This window comes from Coregonus clupeaformis, unplaced genomic scaffold, assembly GCF_020615455.1.
Source record: "Coregonus clupeaformis isolate EN_2021a unplaced genomic scaffold, ASM2061545v1 scaf0384, whole genome shotgun sequence".
Taxonomy (NCBI): Eukaryota; Metazoa; Chordata; class Actinopteri; order Salmoniformes; family Salmonidae; genus Coregonus; species Coregonus clupeaformis.
Genome location: NW_025533839.1, coordinates 109,467 through 123,865, shown reverse-complemented (window position 1 = coordinate 123,865; position 14,399 = coordinate 109,467). Strand labels below are relative to the sequence as shown.

The 14,399-nt window shown below is 44.3% G+C and overlaps 1 protein-coding gene across 1 annotated transcript in view; it reads left to right on the top strand.

Moving 5' to 3' along the window:
• Window positions 1-14,399, top strand: part of LOC121555626 (anoctamin-1-like) — a 252,274-nt gene that overhangs the window by 224,369 nt on the left and 13,506 nt on the right. Inside the window, exons 21-25 of the mRNA XM_045215172.1 lie at window positions 5,627-5,781; window positions 5,894-6,046; window positions 9,491-9,543; window positions 9,913-10,091; window positions 11,982-12,087. Coding sequence (XP_045071107.1) covers window positions 5,627-5,781; window positions 5,894-6,046; window positions 9,491-9,543; window positions 9,913-10,091; window positions 11,982-12,087 — 646 coding nt within the window. The remainder of the gene's footprint in view (window positions 1-5,626; window positions 5,782-5,893; window positions 6,047-9,490; window positions 9,544-9,912; window positions 10,092-11,981; window positions 12,088-14,399) is intronic.

Here is a 14,399-nt window from a genome sequence, read left to right as displayed (position 1 = left end):
TTAGAAAGCCTGATCAACTAAGAATACATAAGAGTGAATTAAGCTATTTTGAAAATGCAATTAAGGGAATTAACTGGAATGATCTCTTGTCTTATGCAGACGTGGAAGCTGATAGTCAAGTTTTTCTATCCACAATCCAGACTACATTAAATGGTTTCCTAAAGAAAATCAAATCCAAACCTGGCCAAAAGAACACTCTTCCTTGGCTAAATGGAGAAATCTGGAAATTGATGAAAGAACGAGATTATTATCTAAAAATAGCCCTAAGATCCAAATTAGAGCATGACGGACGTAGGTTTACCATGTTGAGAAATAAGGTGATGAAAGAAATCAGACAGGCCAAGGAAAACTTTTTTATTAACATAATTGGTGAAGCAAAGGGAAATTCTAAACTGATCTGGGAGAATCTAAAAAAGTTAACAGGGAAAGACCATAGTAACACTGCAAAAAGACTAGAAATCATGGTGAATAACAATCTAACACAGGATGCAGTCGAAATAGCAATAGCCTTCAATTCCTACTTTATTGACTCTGTCAGGGTACTGACACAGAACCCCTCCACTGGTTTCTTGGGCTCAGTGCTAGTAAATGATGCTCAACCTGTCTTCATCATAAGGGAGGTTTCTGAGTCAAAGGTAGACAAGATGATTAGCTCACTAAAGAACTCTAAAGCCAAAGATGTGTTTGGGATGGACTCTACCTTTCTTAAAAACTACAAAGAGTCACTCATTGGCCCCATTACTAAGGTCACCAACACATCTATTGGTCTCGGGGTGTTTCCAAGGGTATGGAAGTCGGCCATAATAACGGCCATCTTTAAATCAGGCGACCCTGCTGATGTGAGTAACTACAGGCCCATTAGTATACTACCTGTGGTGTCAAAGGTTGTTGAAAAGTGTGTAGCAGAACAACTGATTGCCCACCTCAACAACAGCCCCTTCACATTACATTGCATGCAGTTTGGCTTCAGAGCGAAACACTCCACAGAAATGGCCAACTGCTTTTTTCTGGAAAATGTGAAGTCCAAGATGGACAAAGGGGGCGTTGTTGGGGCTGTGTTTCTGGACCTAAGGAAGGCTTTTGATACTGTTAACCATGAGATTCTCATCACATAATTGTCCAAGTTCAACTTTTCCCCCGATGCCTTGAGATGGATGAAATCATACCTTGAAGGCAGAACTCAGTGTGTCAGAGTGAGCAATGAGCTGTCGCCCACTCTTAGCTATGATGTGGGTGTGCCCCAAGGGTCAATACTGGGGCCCCTCCTGTTCAGCCTGTACATTAATGATCTGCCTTCTGTCTGTACTGGGTCTGAAGTTCAAATGTATGCAGATGATACAGTGATATATGTGCATGCAAAGAGCAAACAACAAGCTGCACAAGAACTCACTACTGTAATGGTCCAGGTTACAAAGTGGCTCAGTGACTCGTGTTTGCATCTCAATGTGAAAAAAACTGTTTGCATGTTCTTCACAAAGAGGGCAACAGATGCTACTGAGCCAGAAGTCTATGTGTCAGGGGAGAAGCTCCAGGGGGTATCTGATTTTAAGTACCTTGGCATCATACTTGATTCCAACCTCTCTTTTAAAAAGCATGTGAAAAAGGTAATTCAAATAACCAAATTCAACCTAGCTAATTTCCGATTTATACGAAATTGTTTGACTACAGAGGTAGCAAAACTGTACTTCAAATCTATGATACTCCCCCACTTAACATACTGTTTGGCTAGTTGGGCCCAAGCTTGCTGTACAACAGTAAGACCTATTCAGTCTGTCTACAAACAGGCTCTCAAAGTGCTTGATAGGAAGCCCAATAGCCATCATCACTGTCACATCCTTAGAAAGCATGAGCTCCTGAGTTGGGAAAATCTTGTGCAATACACCGATGCATGTCTTGTATTCAAGATCCTAAATGGCTTGGCTCCCCCCTCCACTCAGTATTTTTGTTAAACAGAAAACCCAAACATATGGCAGCAGATCCACAAGGTCTGCCATGAGAGGTGACTGTGTAGTTCCCCTAAGGAAAAGCACCTTTAGTAAATCCGCTTTTTTCTGTGAGAGCTTCCCCATGTCTGGAATACACTGCCATCAGACACACATAACTGCACCACATATCACACTTTCACAAAATGCTTGAAGACATGGCTAAAGGTCAATCAGATTTGTGAACATGGTCCCTAGCTGTGTGTTGCCGCTTTCCATGTCTGTTGTCTGTAACATGTGAGGTGTGGAAACACTTTGTTGCTTTTATTAATTTTGTCTTGCTGCTTTTTGTTCTATGTTGCTCTGTCTGTATGCTACGTCTTGCTTGTCCTATGTTGCTATGTCTGTATGCTATGTCTTGTTCTATGTTGTTATTGTCTATATTGTAATTGTTTTTAATAACCTGCCCAGGGACTGCGGTTGAAAATTAGCCGGCTGGCTAAAACCGGCACTTTTACTGAAACGTTGATTAATGTGCACTGTCCCTGTAAAAATAAACTTAAACTTAAACTTAAAAATAAAACAACAACAACAAAAAAAGTGTTGAGAAAAAAAAGAGCAGAAGTAAAATAAAGTGACAGTAGGGAGGCTATATATACAGGGGGGTACCGTTGCAGAGTCAATGTGCGGGGGCACCGGCTAGTTGAGGTAGTTGAGGTAATATGTACATGTGGGTAGAGTTAAAGTGACTATGCATAAATACTTAACAGAGTAGCAGCAGCGTAAAAAGGATGGGGTGGGGGGGCAGTGCAAATAGTCCGGGTAGCCATGATTAGCTGTTCAGGAGTCTTATGGCTTGGGGGTAGAAGCTGTTGAGAAGTCTTTTGGACCTAGACTTGGCACTCCGGTACCGCTTGCCGTGCGGTAGCAGAGAGAACAGTCTATGACTAGGGTGGCTGGAGTCTTTGACAATTTTGAGGGCCTTCCTCTGACACCGCCTGGTATAGAGGTCCTGGATGGCAGGAAGCTTTGCCCCAGTGATGTACTGGGCCGTACGCACTACCCTCTGTAGTGCCTTGCGGTCGGAGGCCAAGCAGTTGCCATACCAGGCGGTGATGCAACCAGTCAGGATGCTCTCGATGGTGCAGCTGTAGAATTTTTTTGAGGATCTGAGGACCCATGCCAAATCTTTTTAGTCTCCTGAGGGGGAATAGGCTTTGTCGTGCCCTCTTCACGACTGTCTTGGTGTGTTTGGACCATGATAGTTTGTTGGTGATGTGGACACCAAGGAACTTGAAGCTCTCAACCTGTTCCACTACAGCCCCGTCGATGAGAATGGGGGCGTGCTCAGTCCTCTTTTTTTTCCTGTAGTCCACAATCATCTCCTTTGTCTTGTCTCTTAACATTAGTAGTTAGCTAACTCATATCTGTAAATACATAACTATCTTAACATTAGTAGTTAGCTAGCTTATATCTGTAAATACATAACTATCTTAACATTAGTAGTTAGCTAACTCATATCTGTAAATACATAACTATCTTAACATTAGTAGTTAGCTAACTCATATCTGTAAATACATAACTATCTTAACATTAGTAGTTAGCTAGCTTATATCTGTAAATACATAACTATCTTAACATTAGTAGTTAGCTAACTCATATCTGTAAATACATACCTATCTTAACATTAGTAGCTAGCTAGCTTATACCTGTAAATACATAACAATCTTAACATTAGTAGTTAGCTAATTCATATTCGTAAATACATACCTATCTTAACATTAGTAGCTAGCTAGCTTATATCTGTAAATACATACCTATCTTAACATTAGTAGATAGCTAGCTTATATCTGTAAATACATAGCTATCTTAACATTGGCTATATATTTAAAGACATGAGTTAGCTATCTTAATGTTAGTAGTTAGTTGGCTAATATTGTTAATAGCTATGTTTAGTGCATTCGGAAAGTATTCAGATCCCTTGACTTTTTCCAAATTTTGTTACGATACAGCCTTATTCTAAAATGGATTTTTTTTAAATGTTCTCATCAATCTACACACAGTACCCCATAATGAAGTGAAAACAAGTTTTTAGAAATGTTTGCTAAATTATTAAAAATAAAAAACAAAAATATCTTATTTACATAAGTATTCAGATCCTTTGCTATGAGACTCGAAATTGAGCTTGGATGCATCCTGTTTCCATTGATCATCCTTAAAATGTTTCTACAACTTCATTGGAGTCCACCTGAGGTAAATTCAATTGATTGGACATGATTTGGAAAGGCACACCTGTCTATACAAGGTCCCACAGTTGACAGTGCATGTCAGAGCAAAAACCAAGCCATGAGGTCGAAGGAATTGTCCGTAGAGCTCCGAGACAGGATTGTGTTGAGGCACAGATGGAAGGGTACCAAAACATTTCTGCAGCGTTGAAGGTCCCCAAGGACACAGTGGCCTCCATCATTCTTAAATGGAAGATGTTTGGAACCACCAAGACACCAAGAGCAATTGGGGGAGAAGGGCCTTGGTCAGGGAGGTGACCAAGAACCCGATGGTCACTCTGAAAGAGCTCCAGAGTTCCTCTGTGGAGATGGGAGAACCTTCCAGAAGGACAACCATCTCTGCAGCACTCCACCAATCAGGCCTTTATGGTAGAGTGGCCAGACGGAAGCCACTCCTCAGTAAAAGGCACATGACAGCCCGCTTGGAGTTTGCCAAAAGGCACCTAAAGGACTCTCAGACCATGAGAAACAAGATTCTCTGTTCTAATGAAACCAAGATTGAACTCTTTTGCCTGAATGCCAAGCATCACTTCTGGAGGAAGCCTGGCACCATCCCTACGGTGAAGCATGGTGATGGCAGCATCATGCTGTGGGGATGTTTTTCAGCGGCAGGGACTGGGAGACTAGTCAGGATCGAGGGAAAGATGAACGCCGCAAAGAACAGAGAGATCCTTGATAAAAACCTGCCCCAGAGCGTTCAGGACCTCAGACTGGGGCTGAAGGTTCACCTTCCAACAGGACAATGACCCTAAGCACACAGCCAAGACAACGCAGGAGTGGCTTGGGACAAGTCTCTGAATGTCCTTGAGTGGCCCAGCCAGAGCCCGGACTTGAACCCGATCTAACATCTCTAGAGAAACCTGAAAATATCTGTGCAGCAACGCTTCCCATCCAACCAGACAGAGCTTGAGAGGATCTGCAGAGAAGAATGGGAGAAACTCCCCAAATACAGGTGTGCCAAGCTTGTAGCGTCATACCCAAGAAGACTCGAGGCTGTAATCGCTGCCAAAGGTGCTTCAACAAAGTACTGAGTAAAGGGTCTGATATTTCCATTTTTGTGTTCTTTAATATATTTGCAAACATTTCTAAAACCTTTTTTGCTTTGTCATTATGGGATATTGTGTGTAGATTGATGAGGAAAAAAACAACAATTTAATCTACTTTAGAATAAGGCTGTAACGTAACATAATGTGAAAAAAGTCAAGGGGTCTGAGTACTTTCCGAAGGCACTGTATAACGAATTGAATTTCTCTCTCTGTCTTTATCTCTCTGTCTCTCTCTCTCTGTCTTTATCTCTCTCTCTCTCTCTCTCTCTCTCTCTCTCTCTCTCTCTCTCTCTCTCTCTCTCTCTCTCTCTCTCTGTCTTTATCTCTCTCTCTCTGTCTTTATCTCTCTGTTTCTCTCTCTCTCTCTCTGCAGTAAGCTAAAAAAGATGTACAGAACATACAAGGAGAAGGATAAAGGAGGAGAGGAAGACGAGGATGAGGAGGAGACAAAGAGGCCAAAGCAACAGTGGGACAAAGACTTCTCCCTGGATCCCTTCGAGGGGCTCAGCCCGGAATACATGGAGATGAGTGAGTAGCGCACACACACACACACACACACACACACACACACACACACACACACACACACCGATGTGTACAGGGAAAGTGAACATTTAACAACCAGTGTGTGTGTATGCAGTCATCCAGTATGGGTTTGTCACCATCTTCGTGGCGTCGTTCCCTCTGGCTCCTCTCTTTGCTCTGCTCAACAACGTGATTGAGATCCGCCTCGACGCTGCCAAGTTCACCACAGAGATCCGCCGCCCAGACGCCGTGCGCCGCCCAGACATAGGTACTGACCAGAACCCAAACACAACACAACCACAACACAACCACTACACAACCACAACACAACCACAACACAACCACTACACAACCACAACACAACCACAACACAACCACAACACAACCACTACACAACCACAACACAACCAGAACACAACCACTACACAACCACTACACAACCACAACACAACCACTACACTACCACAACACAACCACAATACAACCACTACACAACCACAACACAACCACAACACAACCACTACACAACCACAACACAACCACAACACAACCACAACCCAACCACAACCCAACCACTACACAACCACTACACAACCACAACACAACCACAACACAACCACAACACAACCACTATACAACCACAACACAACCACAACAAAACCACTACACAACACTACAAAACCACAACACAACCACAACACAACCACTACAAAACCACAACACAACCACTACACAACCACTACACAACCACAACACAACCACTAAACAACCACAACACAACCACTACACAACCACTACACAGCCTCAACACAACCACTACACAACCACAACACAACCACAACACAACCACAACACAACCACAACACAACCACTACAAAACCACAACACAACCACTACACAACCACTACACAACCACAACACAACCACTAAACAACCACAACACAACCACTACACAACCACAACACAACCACAACACAACCACAACACAACCACAACACAACCACTACACAACACTACAAAACCACAACACAACCACTACACAACCACTACACAACCACAACACAACTACAACACAACCACTAAACAACCACTAAACAACCACTAAACAACCAAAACCACTACACAACCACAACACAACCACTAAACAAAACCACAACACAACCACACCCACAACACAACCACAACAAAACCACTACACTACACAACACTACAAAACCACAACACAACCACAACACAATCAACCGCAACTTAATGACGTAACCACGTAACCGTGCGCCGCCCAGACATAGGTACTGACCAGAACCCAACCACAACACAACCACAACACAACCACAACACAACCACTACACAACCACAACACAACCACAACACAACCACAACACAACACAACCACTACACAACCACAACACAACCACAACACACCCTCTACACAACCACTACACAACCACAACACAACCACTACACAACCACAATACAACCACTACACAACCACAACACAACCACAACACAACCACTACACAACCACAACACAACCACAACACAACCACAACCCAACCACAACACAACCACAACACAACCACAACACAACCACTATACAACCACAACACAACCACAAAAAAAACACTACACAACACTACAAAACCACAACACAACCACAACACAACCACTACAAAACCACAACACAACCACTACACAACCACTACACAACCACAACACAACCACTACACAACCACTACACAACCTCAACACAACCACTACACAACCACAACACAACCACAACACAACCACTACACAACACTACAAAACCACAACACAACCACAACACAACCACTACACAACCACTACACAACCACAACAAAACCACTAAACAACCACTAAACAACCACTAAACAACCACAACACAACCACTACACAACCACAACACAACCACTAAACAAAACCACAACACAACCACAACCACAACACAACCACAACACTACACAACACTACAAAACCACAACACAACCACAACACAATCAACCGCAACTTAATGACGTAACCATACGAGAACCACAATAGCACAACTTCAACCCATAACACAATCTCTGTATGAGTGTGTTCTAGACTATCCTTAAGAGTTTTACTCTGAGTGTGTTCTAGACTATTCTTAAGAGCTTTACTCTGAGTGTGTTCTAGACTATCCTTAAGAGTTTTCCTCCTCTTCTCCTCTGTCACATTCCTCCTTCTCTCTTTCTCTGTCACATTCCTCCTTCTCTCTTTCTCTGTCACATTCCTCCTTCTCTCTTTCTCTGTCACATTCCTCCTTCTCTCTTTCTCTGTCACATTCCTCCTTCTCTCTTTCTCTGTCACATTCCTCCTTCTCTCTTTCTCTGTCACATTGCTCCTCTTCTCTTTCTCTGTCACATTCCTCCTTCTCTCTTTCTCTGTCACATTGCTCCTCTTCTCTTTCTCTGTCACATTCCTCCTTCTCTCTTTCTCTGTCACATTCCTCCTTCTCTCTTTCTCTGTCACATTGCTCCTCTTCTCTTTCTCTGTCACATTCCTCCTTCTCTCTTTCTCTGTCACATTGCTCCTCTTCTCTTTCTCTGTCACATTCCTCCTTCTCTCTTTCTCTGTCACATTCCTCCTCTTCTCTTTCTCTGTCACTTTCCTCCTTCTCTCTTTCTCTGTCACATTCCTCCTTCTCTCTTTCTCTGTCACATTCCTACTTCTCTCTTTCTCTGTCACATTCCTCCTTCTCTCTTTCTCTGTCACATTCCTCATCTTCTTCTCTGTCACATTCCTCCTCTTCTCTTTCTCTGTCACATTCCTCATCTTCTTTCTCTGTCACATTCCTCCTTCTCTCTTTCTCTGTCACATTCCTCCTTCTCTCTTTCTCTGTCACATTCCTCCTTCTCTCTTTCTCTGTCACATTCCTCATCTTCTTCTCTGTCACATTCCTCCTCTTCTCTTTCTCTGTCACATTCCTCCTTCTCCTCTTTCTCTGTCACATTCCTCCTTCTCCTCTTTCTCTGTCACATTCCTCCTTCTCTCTTTCTCTGTCACATTCCTCCTCCTCTTCTCTGTCACATTCCTCCTCTTCTCTTTCTCTGTCACATTCCTCCTTCTCCTCTTTCTCTGTCACATTCCTCCTTCTCCTCTTTCTCTGTCACATTCCTCCTTCTCCTCTTTCTCTGTCACATTCCTCCTCTCCTCTTTCTCTGTCACATTCCTCCTTCTCTCTTTCTCTGTCACATTCCTCCTCTTCTCTTTCTCTGTCACATTCCTCCTCTTCTCTTTCTCTGTCACATTCCTCCTTCTCTCTTTCTCTGTCACATTCCTCCTTCTCTCTTTCTCTGTCACATTCCTCCTTCTCCTCTTTCTCTGTCACATTCCTCCTCTTCTCTTTCTCTGTCACATTCCTCCTTCTCTCTTTCTCTGTCACATTCCTCCTTCTCTCTTTCTCTGTCACATTCCTCCTTCTCCTCTTTCTCTGTCACATTCCTCCTCTTCTCTTTCTCTGTCACATTCCTCCTTCTCTCTTTCTCTGTCACATTCCTCCTTCTCTCTTTCTCTGTCACATTCCTCCTTCTCTCTTTCTCTGTCACATTCCGCCTCTTCTCTTTCTCTGTCACATTCCTCCTTCTCTCTTTCTCTGTCACATTCCTCATTTTTCTCTGTCACATTCCTCCTCTCCTTCTCTGTCACTCTATCACATACATGCTGTCTCCAGGAATTTGGTTCAACATTCTCAGTGGAATCAGCAAGTTTTCTGTCATTACAAATGTAAGTCTCTGTGTGTGTGTGTTTGTGTGTGTGGGCGCGCGTGTGTGTGTATCTGTAAATAATGAGTTATTTTGGTGAGATATCCTTTACTTTGTGTGTGTGTGTGTGTGTGTGTGTGTGTGTATCTGATATTGAAACGTCTATATTCTGTTAAAGCCTTTCTGACTGTAATGTTTACTAATGTTTCCCTTGTTTATTTCCCTTTTGTTTATTGTCTATTCCACTTGCTTTGGCAACGTAAACATATGTTTCCCATGCCAATAAAGCCCTTTGAATTGAGAGAGAGAGAGGGGGGGAGGGAGAGGGAAAAAGAGGGAGGGAGAGACCTGGTATTCAGCTAGTCAATCGGTTTGTTGCTCTCTTCTTCAGGCGTTTGTGATCTCGTTCACGTCGGACTTCATTCCTCGGACGGTGTACCAGTACATGTACAGTCAGACAGGCAGCATGCACGGATTCACAGAACACTCCCTGTCCTACTTTAACGTGTCCAACTTTGAGGCTGATTCCTCCCCCTCCTCAACACTATTTACTGGAGTCACCATATGCAGGTAACAATAACTCTGATCTATAACATCTATCCTCTAACCCTGACCTCTAACCCTGACCTCTAACCCTGACCTCTAACCTCTAACCCTGACCTCTAACCCTGACCTCTAACCTCTAACCTCTAACCCTGACCTCTAACCATGACCTCTAACCCTGATCTCTATCCTCTAACCCTGACCTCTAACCCTGACCTCTAACCCTGACCTCTAACCCTGACCTCTAACCCTGACCTCTAACCCTGACCTCTAACCCTGACCTCTAACCCTGACCTCTAACCCTGACCTCTAACCCTGACCTCTGACCTCTAACCCTGACCTCTAACCCTGACCTCTAACCCTGACCTCTAACCCTGACCTCTAACCCTGATCTCTATCCTCTAACCCTGACCTCTAACCCTGACCTCTATCCTCTAACCCTGACCTCTAACCCTGACCTCTAACCCTGACCTCTATCCTCTAACCCTGACCTCTAACCCTGACCTCTAACCCTGACCTCTAACCCTGATCTCTAACCCTGACCTCTATCCTCTAACCCTGACCTCTAACCTCTAACCCTGACCTCTAACCCTGAACTCAATCCTCTAACCCTGACCTCTAACCTCTAACCCTGACCTCTAACCCTGATCTCTAACCTCTAACCCTGACCTCTAACCTCTAACCCTGACCTCTAACCCTGACCTCTAACCCTGATCTCTATCCTCTAACCCTGACCTCTAACCCTGACCTCTAACCCTGACCTCTAACCCTGACCTCTAACCCTGACCTCTAACCCTGACCTCTAACCCTGATCTCTATCCTCTAACCCTGACCTCTAACCCTGACCTCTAACCCTGACCTCTAACCCTGACCTCTAACCCTGATCTCTAACCTCTAACCCTGACCTCTAACCCTGACCTCTAACCTCTAACCCTGACCTCTAACCCTGACCTCTAACCCTGACCTCTAACCTCTAACCCTGACCTCTAACCCTGATCTCGAACCCTGATCTCTATCCTCTAACCCTGACCTCTAACCCTGACCTCTAACCCTGACCTCTAACCCTGACCTCTAACCCTGACCTCTAACCCTGACCTCTAACCCTGACCTCTAACCCTGACCTCTAACCCTGACCTCTAACCCTGATCTCTATCCTCTAACCCTGATCTCTAACCCTGACCTCTAACCCTGACCTCTAACCCTGACCTCTAACCCTGACCTCTAACCCTGATCTCTATCCTCTAACCCTGACCTCTAACCCTGACCTCTAACCCTGACCTCTAACCCTGACCTCTAACCCTGATCTCTATCCTCTAACCCTGACCTCTAACCCTGATCTCTAACCCTGATCTCTAACCCTGACCTCTAACCCTGATCTCTAACCTCTAACCCTGACCTCTAACCCTGACCTCTAACCCTGACCTCTAACCTCTAACCCTGACCTCTAACCCTGACCTCTAACCCTGACCTCTAACCCTGATCTCTATCCTCTAACCCTGACCTCTAACCCTGACCTCTAACCCTGACCTCTAACCCTGACCTCTAACCCTGATCTCTAACCTCTAACCCTGACCTCTAACCCTGACCTCTAACCCTGACCTCTAACCCTGACCTCTAACCCTGACCTCTAACCCTGATCTCTAACCTCTAACCCTGACCTCTAACCCTGACCTCTAACCTCTAACCCTGACCTCTAACCCTGACCTCTAACCCTGATCTCTAACCTCTAACCCTGACCTCTAACCCTGACCTCTAACCCTGACCTCTAACCCTGACCTCTAACCCTGACCTCTAACCCTGACCTCTAACCCTGATCTCTAACCTCTAACCCTGACCTCTAACCCTGACCTCTAACCCTGACCTCTAACCTCTAACCCTGACCTCTAACCCTGAGCTCTCTGTCTCTCTGTCCATCAGATATAAAGACTACAGAGATCCACCATGGGGAGCTCAGCCCTACTCCTTCTCTAAACAGTACTGGTCTGTCCTGGCAGCTCGATTGGCCTTTGTCATCTTCTTTCAGGTACAGACCACACCTAACCCCTGACCTCAGTATCAATCCACCCCTGACTTCTGACCCCAATCCCTGACCTCATCATCAATCCAAAGCCTGTACGCTGAAAGTGGTGAAGGGGGCGGTATACGTTTAATGTTCTGTTGTATCATAATGTAGAACCTTTCTGTTGAAAAACCTGTTGTGAAAACAGTGTTGCATCTAATGTAGAACCTTAATGTTGAAAAAGCTGTTGTATCTAATGTAGAACCTTTCTGTTGAAAAACCTATTGTATCTAATGTAAAACCTTAATATTGAAAAAGCTGTTGCATCTAATGTAGAACCTTAATGTTGTATCTCATGTAGAACCTTTATGTTGAAAAACCTGTTTTTATCTCATGTAGAACATTTCTGTTGTATCTAATGTAGAACCTTTCTTTGAAAAACCTGTTTTATCTAATGTAGAACCTTTCTGTTGTATCTAATGTAGAACCTTTCTTTGAAAAACCTGTTTTATCTAATGTAGAACCTTTCTGTTGTATCAAATGTAAAACCTTTCCATTGTACCTATTGAGGATGGTAGCTGACTCTATGGCCACTCCTATCTGTCATATCTTTAATCTGAGCCTAGAGGAAAGTCTTTGTCCTCAGGCCTGGAGAGAAGCCAAAGTAATTCCGCTACCCAAGAGTGGTAAAGCAGCCTTTACTGGTTCTAACAGCAGACCTATCAGCTTGCTGCCAGATCTCAGCAAACTGTTGGAAAAAATTATTTGACCAAATACAATGCTATTTCTCTGTAAACTAATTAACAACAGACTTTCAACATGCTTATAGAGAAGGGCACTCAACATGTACTGCACTGACACAAATGACTGATGATTGGTTAAAAGAAATTGATAATAAGAAGATTGTGGGAGCTGTACTGTTAGATTTCAGTGCAGCCTTTGATATTATTGACCATAACCTGTTGGAAAAGCTTGTGTTAAGGCTTTTCAACCTCTGCCATATCGTGGATTCAGAGCTATCTATCTAACAGAACTCAAAGGGTTTTCTTCAATGGAAGCTTCTCTAATGTCAAACATGTAAAGTGTGGTGTACCGCAGGGCAGCTCTCTAGGCCCTCTACTCTTTTCTATTTTTACCAATGACCTGCCACTGGCATTAAACAAAGAATGTGTGTCCATGTATGCTGATGATTCAACCATTCTGATGTATCTAGTGTAGAACCTTTCTGTTGTATCTTATGTAGAACCTTTCTGTTGTATCCAATGTAGAACCTTGCTGTTGTATCTAATGTAAAACATTTCTGCTATATAACCTCTTGTATCCAATGTAGAACCTTTCTGCCGTAGATTCTGTTGTATCTAATGTAGAACCATTCTGTTGTATCTGATGTAGAACCGGTTGTATCTCATGTAGAACCTTTCTGTTGTATCTAATGTAGAAACTTTCTGCTGTAGAACCTGTTTATCTAATTCAGAACCTTTCTGTGATATTGTCACGCCCTGGCTCTGAGGACTCTTAAAGGTTGAGCCAGGGTGTGGATTTTTCTATGTTTAGTTTTTCTATGTTTTCGTTCTAGATCGTTTTGATCTATGTTGGCCGGGGTGGTTCCCAATCAGAGGCAGCTGTAGCTCGTTGTCTCTGATTGGGGACCATATTTAGGCAGCCTGTTTTGCACTATTCTTTGTGGGATCTTGTTCCGTAAGGTTTGTTTTGTATTAACCTAGGACTTCACGTATCGTTTGGTTTATTGTTTTGTTTGTGTAGTACAATTAAAGTATGTACGCTTATCACGCTGCGCCTTGGTCCGTGTCTTCAGTCGACGATCGTGACAGAAGATCCCACCATAAGAGGACCAAGCAGCGTGCCCAGGAGGAGAAGATGGCGATGTCCCAGGTGGGCAAATGGTGGTCTTGGGAGGAGATATTCGCGGGCAAAGGTGAATGCCCAGGCAGGAGAGGAGACTGTGGAGGCGCGCTACAGAGAGGAGCAGCGGCAACGCAGAGGGTACCGGCCGAGGAGGAAGCCCGAGAGACAGCCCCAATAAAACATTTTGGGGGGGCTAAAAGGGTGGTTGGCGGAACCTAGAGGTAGAGCAGAGCCAACTCCACGTACTCAGGCTAGGAAGCGTGAGACTGGGAAGGCTCCGTGTTATGCGGAGCCACGTACTGTGCCGCGAGTGTTCCGGCACAGTCCTGTACGTCCTGTGCTAGCACCACGCACGTGTCGTGCTAAGGTGGGAATGCAGCCAGGACGGGGTGTGCCGGCTCAACGCTCGTGGCCTCCAGTACCCCTCCTCGGTCCCGGATATCCTGCGCCAGTGCCACGTGCTGTAGCGC